Source organism: Echinococcus granulosus (genome assembly GCF_000524195.1).
Source record: "Echinococcus granulosus chromosome Unknown EG_S00046, whole genome shotgun sequence".
NCBI classification, from domain to species: domain Eukaryota; kingdom Metazoa; phylum Platyhelminthes; class Cestoda; order Cyclophyllidea; family Taeniidae; genus Echinococcus; species Echinococcus granulosus.
The window spans coordinates 430,837-441,182 of record NW_020170426.1 but is presented as its reverse complement, the minus strand read 5'-3'; the positions used below and the strand labels follow the sequence as shown (position 1 = coordinate 441,182).

Genomic DNA, 10,346 nt, shown 5'->3' with positions numbered 1-10,346 from the left:
CTATTAAGCGACGGGAAAGCCCAAAAGACTACTCACTTTTTATTTACTCGACCTTGCGAAAGCCGATGTTGCGAAAGGATTGTGTGCCGAATGATTTTTCCGTGGTGGTAGATAGCCTTTATACACCAATGTTAAGGAATCAGATAAATCGTTGGGAGGTTGAAATTTTTAGGACTCCATGCTAGCACTTTCATTACCAGTTATTCCTAGGAAATTTAACTGCCACAGCTCGTGATTTTATTTTTTTGCTGGTTTTGACCAATGCAACTGCTGCGCGAAAGCTAAAAGGACGTGGGCGGCCGCGTACAAAGACCATTCTGTACTCATTTTATTGTTTTAAGCTCATCTTACCCATTTACAACACAATTTGGCACAATCTATTGTCACAGGATGATCAATTGCACATGTCACAGAGTTGTGTCAGCGTGTTCAAATTTGCCTCCCGGGGCCTCACATATCTATTGTTTTCAATTTGCGTATTAAGCTCATCAGGTGTAATGCTCCTTATAGGAACACTTAAATTGACATTTTTTGAATGCCTAGTTAATCTATCCCATGTTTATTTTCCAAAATTACTGTTTCTTTGTCACCGTATTCGAAACAAAATTGAATAATCGGAGGTTTTTCTAGGGAATGGCTTCTATCAAAATGTACATTTAATGGATGAAGCTGCAAAAACCATGAGTATTATATATTCAAATAGGAGCGATTTATCTCCAAGCAGCAAGCTAGTTCCGAGAAATATCATAATAACTTACTTCCCCTTCACCGGCAAATTCAAGCACCAGCCACACTGGTTCATCTCTGCACACGCCGTAAAGCTTAATAATGTGTGGATGTGTCAACTTTGCATGAAGGTCTGTTTGAAGGAAAAGAAGGAAATTCCGAGACGCAAGTTTACATGAATTTATGAAAAGCAATAACTCATCAAGGTAAAAAAAGCATGATATAAATTCAGGCATTTATACACAAAAGCCTAAGAAAATGACTGCATATGGATTCTCCAAATGAGCTATTGGTGTACTATTATACTATGCCTCGGAAGTGCACACCCTCTTCTTAATCAAAGTTCTTTCAAGCGACTGTTTGCACTTAGTCATTGCTTCCGGACTTTTAAAAAAAATACTTGTTTCATTAAAAATTGCCAAACAATGAACATTTTGAAGAATTAGACACCTTTCGGTAATGTTAAAGAATTTGGCAATTGTTATTCTAATCAATGGCAATTTACGATTAGGGAATGCTTGTATAAGCTAGAAATGCTAATTCCTAAGCAGTAAGTACTCTTCGATGAGGTTTTGTATTTATTACAAGTAAATTATCTTAACGGAAACTACAGAATTCAGTTAGAAAAGAAGTACACTTTACAAATCGTAACGCAGGCAAACTGCTTAATCAGTTGAAATCACTATAATTTTCGTTTAAAACGGAACATTCTCTTAAGTGACTAACACAACTCCTAAGTATCTATCACTTGGTAAAAACAGGAGTTAGTAACTTAAGCCTTAGAGTCAAACAGATTTTGAATGCGTAAAAATGCACAATATATAGTCAACTATATATTTAGGAATACGCCGTAGCCTTCTAAAAGCTACCGCTCTGACAAAACGTCAAAACATTTAACCATGCATGAATGTTACCAGTTTAGTTTGGCACACGACGGGGAGTGTGCATACAGGCCTGGTTGAATGAGCTAGCAATTTTGTGCAAGATGAAAGGGCTCTTACAATTTGCGTGAGTGCTTCTGTTGCATGTGAGTGCACACATCCTCCGCCTTACCCGAGCGATTACACAGTGGATAAGTCTCCACTGTGCCAATCCGATTTGTGTGCTCTTAAAATGCCGCAATGATGGTCACACTCACCTGCTTCTTCCAACCATCGCTGCTTCTCCTCACTGCCTAATCCTACCTTGCAGGCCTTCACTGCAACTAAAATTGTTGAGGATCCAGCCTCCTATTGAGAGAAAACGTAAATATTCGCTTCAGCCAACAGCTGATTAATAGCTGATATCAGACAGCGGGTATATTAATGACGAAAGAGACACAAATAACAGCCCTGTTCGAAGGCAAACGCAGAATAGATGCGAGTACAAGGCAGTTGGGTTTACCGACCATTTGTTTAGGGCGATGTGATAGGAGTGGAGCAACGAAACAACTTACTGGAGGTCTGTAAGTGCCTTTATAGACATCACCAAATTGTCCCTCCCCGAGGACGCGTTCCAGAGTGATGTGCGACCGAAGGAGATATTGGTGAATTTGTGAGCATTTTCCATCTAGAGATTGGTAAAATGTTAGTAAATGCTGTGCTGTGTGACTAAGTTATTTTGCTTCGTATCGCAAGCCGCTACCTACTCCACCCTTATCTAGGCAGCGTTTCAACTTCCTTATGAGTGACATGTAATCTTCATCGCTTTAAAATAACCGACTGAACTAAATTGCGCAGTAAGCAGATAAATCGAAATTAAAATAACTAAGTAGATGTGGAAGGATTATACAACTTTAAAAAAGCAATCATGATATCCAAATGTATGCCACATAGCTTGAAAATGAGAAGGATAAGGTAAAAAAAATTGTTTGGTTGGTGCATGCAATAAAATGAAGATTTCACATTAGAGGCACCTTTGTTTGAAAACGAGAATGACGGTTTGGCTGAAACAATACCCACATTGTCTAAATTTAAAATCATGAGCGAGTACGAGTTAAATCCTGCTCTTTGCTATTAAACTAGGGCAAAATGTGTGCAAATATGGCTAGCGGAGTTCTAGTAACTGCATGCATTTTACAATTGTTATGCACCGCGTAAACTTCGAAAATTTGCAATTTCACTGAGGAGTAACTTACATTGGTCGCAGGCTGACAGATCCATCAGTGGTCTGTAAAATGCCACAATAACTTCTCAATGTCATAAAATTCTCGACGATTCGGTACACATTACTAGCAATCACAGCATTAAAAATAGACTTAATTCCGTTTTTATTTCGTTATAAGCTTTACACAAAACGCACCTGAAAGGACAACCATTTAAAAGAAGTGGGCTGTGCTCAGCCGCTGCTGAATTCGTTTGCATGTCAGGAGAGAGTTTACAATAGCCTTCAAGTGTGTGGAGCACCGTGTCTGCAGTCAACTTTGAGTCAAAGGTGAAAATTATCGGCTGTTCGGCATCCGGATCATTGGAAAGAACCAGTTTCACCTGGTACCGTCTGCCCTCCTTGCGCGAAATTTCGGAAAAGATTATCTGTTGGATGCTGGCGAAATAGCAGAGCAGTCGAACCTGCAAAATTGATAATTTGTTAACCTTCCGCTAAAACTAAGCAACAGGTATCAGAACAACAGGCCGAACTAGAATACATGGGATCTTAGTGACACATTGGAAGATTAGATTTGTTAAAATAAGACCCACGCAGATTACAAAAATAGACGATTAATGTTGACAGACCTAGTAATTTCTCTCATACATGCCATAAGTACCTAATAACGCTATTTTTGTTATATTAGCTCCCATGAACACAAAAGCTAGGAAGGCCAGATTTCAGATACGCTAGGATAATTAGAAATTTTCGTTTGTGATGCTGAAGAAACGAAACGTCAGGAACAGAACCAAAAATTATTAACGAAAAAAGTGCAAGTAAACAAGGCAATTTCCTAAAATCAACACATTATATACTTGCTACCTAAACATACCGAATAGCTTATGCAGGGCGTCTCTAGTATTGTTATGAAACAAAAACAAGTTCACTGTTATTAGGTATAGTTATTCGTGTCAATATTTTGTTCAGTTAATTTGGCATGAAATTATATCACTGTTATCTTAGAGCAAAACTAGTGAAGTTCGATGTTGCGCATGCACCAAATGCTTAAATTAATTTGGTGACGGGTAACCAAAGAGCTCACAGACCTGAACTTTTTTATCGTGGAGGGAGCCGTGAACTGCATGCAAGTGCTTATTTGCATGCATTATAAAACACAAACGTGCATTAGTCTACTTACACAAAGCTCTTTATTGTGCTATCTGCTATTTTCTTCGTATTTTGAATCAGTTGAACCTATGGTGATTTTAGCTTGTCTACTCTGCACAACGAGTTGAACTTGTTTCTTAAGCTCTCGAAGCCTCTCCTCCAATTGTTTACACACACATCAAGTGGGATGGAAAAGTTGTGGTAACTGATTGAATGGATGTCACATGCTATCCGCTAAGCAAATGAAAAAAAAACGTGAATGACCACCAATTTTTTCTTCAATACACCTTGCAAAACCCATTTTTGCGAAAGAACTGCGTGCTGACTGATTTATTTTTAGAAATATATACAGTTTAGTACTTCAACGTTAAAGCTGTCGAAATGTGCTTAGTTGTGGCATTTAACGCCCGATTCGCTTCTAAGGCTGTTCTGGAGATGGAAATGCTAACTGGGAATTGTCTACTTAATGAAAGGCCACAACACTGCGACTGAAATCTATCTACCTTCATACACCCCGAACATGCGCGAGGCAAATTTTTCCGAAATGTTAGAACTAGCCATACAGTGAGTAGGAAATACTATACTTTCGGGTTTTACACCAACATGAAAATGGCCTGTGAAACTTGCACTTGCAGATAAATGATAAACATTAAAGTGATGACCACCACCCCTTCTTCCTATAGCGTACGAGCTTGCAAAATAGGCTAGCCAGTCAGGAGGTAAAATTGAGGCAGAAATGAAGGTGAATAGAGGTAGTTTTCCTTTATCTACTGAGGACTTAACCTTTTTACAAAAGTAATTGCAGCAGGTTTGTCTTGTTAAGAAATAATTTCTGATCGTAGTGTGCATCCAATTATTAAACGAAAGCTTTAAGAAATCTTCCACTTTACTTAATTCTAGTAAAAAAACACTTCAAAAACCTTTTTCATTGCCTTATACAATCCGGGCATCCTTGCAAATTGACAACAACGCTTCGAAAAATGAATATTGCTATAATCCACATTACCTTTCACATACAAACCGAATAACATGTCAACTACCATACTACGAAATACAAAAGAATAAGCTGTTCCTGACGTAGCGAAAGGAAGGGAATCATTGCTTTTAACTTCTCGTCTCAAGTATTTTTAGCAGTAAGAAGCTTCAAAAATCCACCCATTATTAATAATGTTTTCTTTATGAAACCATTTAATTGAGCATTAGCAGCTGGTACTTGCGATTTAACCACAAAATTTATTGACACCAAAACCCGATGAATATTTAAGATTATTTTCTATGTTAAATTTAAACGAAAAAAGTAGGGATCCATTTCACCCTCAGCAGAGATGATTAAATTTAACAGACTCTCTCTGGCTACTGGGCAATTAATTAGGTATCTTATGATCGGGCTTACAACATTAGGGCATGCATTATGAGCCCATGACTATGGGGACTGTAAGCTTGGGGATTTGATGTGGCTGTGTGCTGAATCATCAATTGGCGCAGTACGCGCGGAAGTGTAACCACAGAATGGCAAAATTGCACCCATAAGGCCGCGAGCTTTCAAAGCATTACTGGTCACTGCTCCCTTCCCAACCGGTCAAAAGGCGTGCTCCTCGTTGGAGGTTTTAAACGAAATTCATTGTGGAAGAAAGTAACAGTTAGATTATCTCATCCGAATCAAGTGCCACGCTATCAAAAATTAAATGTGTGGAAAACCCATTTTATATCATTGAACACTTATGAAAGCAGATAACTTAGATTCAGGTTAGCTTAGACAATAAATGAACAAAAGCGTACGGTTTTGACACATTACACTGCTTCATTATGCCATATCTTTCGGCATATCAGAGGTATATAAAGGTAATATGCAAATATCGAACAGTTCTAAGTGAACAGGTGTGTTGCAACTGGAACAGAGGCGTGAAGAAATGTGCACGAGTGATCAGGTTCATATGCATTCGTAGGAGTATAAACAGGAATAATAAGTAGGTGAAGAGATGCCCAAATAACTGGAAAAGACCAAAGATGTTTTGACGAAATTCACGCATTGATATTAGATAGAAGCAATAAGGTGAAATGTATTCACATGACATCGACAGGACTCCGTACTGGTAATTACAGAAACGAACCTCCACAATATCCATACACCATATACACAGTCAAGTAAGTGCATCTTCGATTAGATTATATACTTTTGTGTAGATTTCTAATGCTCCATAGCAAAATCCATTGCTGAATATTTTGGAGGTCTAAAATTCTTACAAGGCGACCACATTTGGAGTTTATATTCAAAAACTTTTAAGTGCATTTCTCGCTTACAAAATTATTCATCCGCAGAACAAACTTGCTAGTAGTTCAGACCTGTGATGTGCAGCTCTTTGTCTTATTAGCAGTTTTTTCTACCCCGCAAGGCAAGACAATCAAAATGAGTGTTTTTTGAACGCATTTTATGCTAGGTTACAGCAATTTTTTCACGGTCAAAGCAGTGGATACTAAAGCAAAATCCAAAGATGCAAGTTTTTTAGTCTTGGACCACAGCTAATGGAATGTTGCATTAAACGAAAAAAAATGAAATATTTGTACCTTTCCAATGTTTGAATAAGAAATCCCTATATTCTAAATGAAAGGAGGTAAAAGCTGAGACTAATTCGTATGCGAGCAAATCAGTAAGATACTACCCGGTCAAAACACACATACAAATGGCTTTAAAATAAGACTGACATCACAAATCCGAGTTAAGAAACCAATTAGGTTATCCTGAAATTGTTGCTTATTTTCTATTTTATGCAAAGACTAAACAATGCAAAACTATAGTGCGGAAAATGTTAGTCCATTTTGCCATAGGTATATGATGTTTTGGGCAGTCAAGTATATCTTGGGTCCAGGGCTGAGCAAGGAGTAATCAGAATAAGTACAAACCTTAACGTCAGTTCCATGTCAATTATTTTTGGTTAAACTTAAAAGTTATTTGAACCAAAGCTCACTTCATCCGTATTTTTAATATTGACACGAACTTGAGAACGGGGTCCCAAAAGTAAGCGAATTGGAATACCCAGCCCGGCCTGCGATAGAAAAGACTGAATTAAATGATAACTAAGCTGCAATTTTACGTATTTCACCTAAAATGCTCGTCATTCACAAATTAATGAATGTGCGTCTAAAAACATTAAGATAATTAACTAAAAATATGAAAATTAAAACTAAATTATCCCATATGAGAAAACAAAATAAAATGCATCAACTTACGCCGAGATAACATGCGTAGGAATCACTATCAAACTGCGTGAGCATTAGCAGGCGGTTCAGATGTTCAAGCATGCAATCTTCTTTTGAATAGTAATGAAGGTTTAAAGCGTAGTTAAGAATATCTCGTCTCAAATACTTTGCCTAATACGTTGTTCATAGTTGTTTTCAATACCTTTTGCCGATGCAGAACGTGAGAGGGGAAGAACGTTGAAAACCCTCTAGATTTATCAAGTTGATCCAATAACTCCTCAGTTATTTCACAATCAAACGACAATCTTCAAAAATAAATTTAAAAAAATGCTTACTTAATGTCAAGACAACCAATTTCAAAGCAGGATTGGCTGTCTTTACAATCTTCCCATACTGACTTATAAAACCGATTAACCTAAAATTTGTCACGAGAGTGTAAAATGAGCAAACTTGGTCATGTAGGTAGTGCAAAGTAGAACGATCTTTCCGCATATAATCCTCAAAGTTTGTTAAGAACAATCTAATTGATAAGAGAATACTTTGTTCATTAACAAGTCCAGCAATTTCAGACCAGGTTAAATAAGGACAGAGGAAAAGACGATCCCCAATACTTGAAAGCGATTCACGAAGTTCCAGACCAAACATTAACAAGCTATTTGAAATCGATACCTTTTTAATAGCTATCTTTGTTATTTCCTGCGAAGAAGTCAAATTAAAAATTAACTAACATCCACAGACGTAGATTGCGAACACTTGATTTTGACATATCCCAACAAAGTAGAAACCGTAACTATATCTGATATGCTTTGGTCCATGCTGTCAAAGGCACTCAATCACAGATTTGCATAATCCGAGGTGAACGCGAAAATGTGATAATAAGACTCAAGGCCCAAATTAAGACTCGAGTTACTCAAGTAAAACAATGGTGCATTCTAACAAAATGACATTTAGAGTTTACTGTGAGCAAAAAAGCCCTCTAAAATTAAAACGGCTGTGTTTTATATAAATGCTTTTAAAAATGTAAGTCCTAGGACCTGAAAGACAAAGTCATTAAATTTTGTCGTTGACGCACCAAACATAAAAGAACGCGTTTTTAAAATGACGCCGCATCTCAAATAGATACACTGTAAAAAATGCAATCGAAAGCAGTATATATGCTTAAAGAAAAAAATAAAAGAGTAATTTTCACCTACGTCTGCTCAGCGAGATGGGAAAAAACCTTAACTAAAAAGTCTTTAAATTAAAAATTGAAACCAGTAATTCCCTAAACTTTTCTCAAATTTTTATTACTATAGATTTAAAAGTCATTCAGCTTGCTCAACTCGTGAATCAATCTTAATAGTGGTGGTCAAAAGTATGTAAGTCGAATCTCGTTTCACAAAAATAATAAAAAATAGGCTCCTATTTAATATGGTGGTTACCAAACCCTTACCTTTAGTAAGAGTGTTATTTTGGACTACCATTCTGCCACCTTCTTTAGGTGGACTTGCCTCTGGCTATGTTAGAAGTCCCACTACCATCTGCTTGTCGATAATATATACTCTGCTCCATTAATGTCTTCCTTTGTCCCCAGGAGAGTCTTGGGGCACCACATTAGTGGCAGCGCAAAGCAAGTCCGACCTTAAAAGAATCTATCCTGATTTCTACTGCTGCATGATAAACCTCAGCTGGGCGGAAGAAGTGCATTTACTACAGATGGGAGAAGCTGTTGCGACCCATAACAGAAGGGCGGAAAATGTTATCTATTTTCCGCAACTACGTCAGCTTTGCTTTCTGTAGGAAAGCTATTAATAACGGAAGAGACACTGACAGTCAACCTTGTGGAAAAGTTCCTTACGGAGCGAAAACGCGATACCCCCTCCACTTCTCTACTAGCTGGATGGAACCCGGAGCGGTATGGCTCTGAAGTGAGAACAAAGTGACGAGAAACAGACACTAAATCCTACCCCCACAGAACTATGTTAAACCCTGCTCTTTGCCACATGACTCTGCTTTGAAGCCGGCGTTCCTACGACTGACTATGGGCACGCGGGATAGCCAATATATTCCCTGTCCCCCAGTCCGGTTTCCAGACAGGAAGAAACTCTTGATGCAGTAGGAGTGACAGGATAGATCAGTGATGTTGCGGTCAAGCATAGCCCGAGTTGCATGGAAAGTCCATGACTGGCGCAGTTGGTTCCTGGAATTTTCGTACAGCACCGAGTAATAATTGGTGGCTAAACCAAGGGATCGACTAAGCAAAGCCTTAAAAAAGACGCTCTCTAGGTGAGGGGATTACGCAATACACCGGTTGTTTAACTCGCAGTTTTGGTAAAGGAGCTGCTTTGGATCTTTTCGATTGTATCCTCGCTGCATGGGCTGGCATCCGGGCCAAGCTAGTAGCCTTAGGCTTTATTGTGTGCAGAAAATATGATTTTATGCTGCCTAGATAGTCTTTTTTGTTTTAGGAGACTTTCAGTTTTACTCACGTTCAATCAGTTGTGAGTGTGGCTCATAGACACTTTTCACTACTTTTCACTACAATAGTTCCTCCACTGGTGGCTGCAACCACATTTAAATTTCAAACAAATAAAGTTTAAGCGGGGGCTCTGAATATTAATCAAATTAGGTAAACATTGAGGCGCAACTGCCAACGTTTAATAAGCAAAATTTTTTAGGCTTGGGCTTTGAAACTTGTAGCGTCCCGAGACTCCCTGAAGACGAAAGAAGACAAAATACTCGGGCAGAATATACATTTTCAGCACGGAGGTATCTGGGCTATTGGCATGGCTCAAAAGGCCAGCCCACCCAGCGAGGTGCAAGGAGGCTAATTCAAAGCCCAAAAGTGGCGCCTCACCAGAACCGAGGGATAAACCACTATCGTATTACACACTAATTTGTGGCTAGTTCCGTAAAGTTCTTAGGAAAACCTAGAGTATTACGTGCTTTGTGGAGTTCAAAACGGCAATTTAGGCGTTGCTATGCAGTTTGCCTACATGTTTATACACTTGTGTTTCCTCCTACGTATTTGTGCTAGTATTTCATAGCAAAGCCTTAAAGACTGAAACTTGTTTTCCAACGGAGGTTCGCCAGCTGTCTTCTTGGTTTCATTTCGCAACAACTTTTGCAATGTAAAATTTTTTAAATTTTTTTTAGCCTGGAAATTTTCAACACTTTGCAAATCTGCGCCATAATTTTTATTTGTGTAATTC

General features: G+C 38.3%; 1 protein-coding gene across 1 annotated transcript; it reads right to left on the bottom strand. All coding sequences in view use genetic code 11, as the record gives it.

The window, feature by feature from the left end:
- Window positions 1-7,070: 7,070 nt before the first annotated feature.
- Window positions 7,071-7,970, bottom strand: EGR_05826 (Focal adhesion kinase; the record flags this gene model as incomplete). The annotated part of the gene is made up of 6 exons (XM_024495075.1): window positions 7,071-7,118; window positions 7,186-7,326; window positions 7,358-7,460; window positions 7,491-7,570; window positions 7,606-7,851; window positions 7,884-7,970. The coding sequence occupies 6 exons, from the start codon at window positions 7,968-7,970 to the stop codon at window positions 7,071-7,073; spliced, it is 705 nt and encodes a 234-aa protein (XP_024350538.1).
- Between the last annotated feature and the right edge of the window lie 2,376 nt (window positions 7,971-10,346).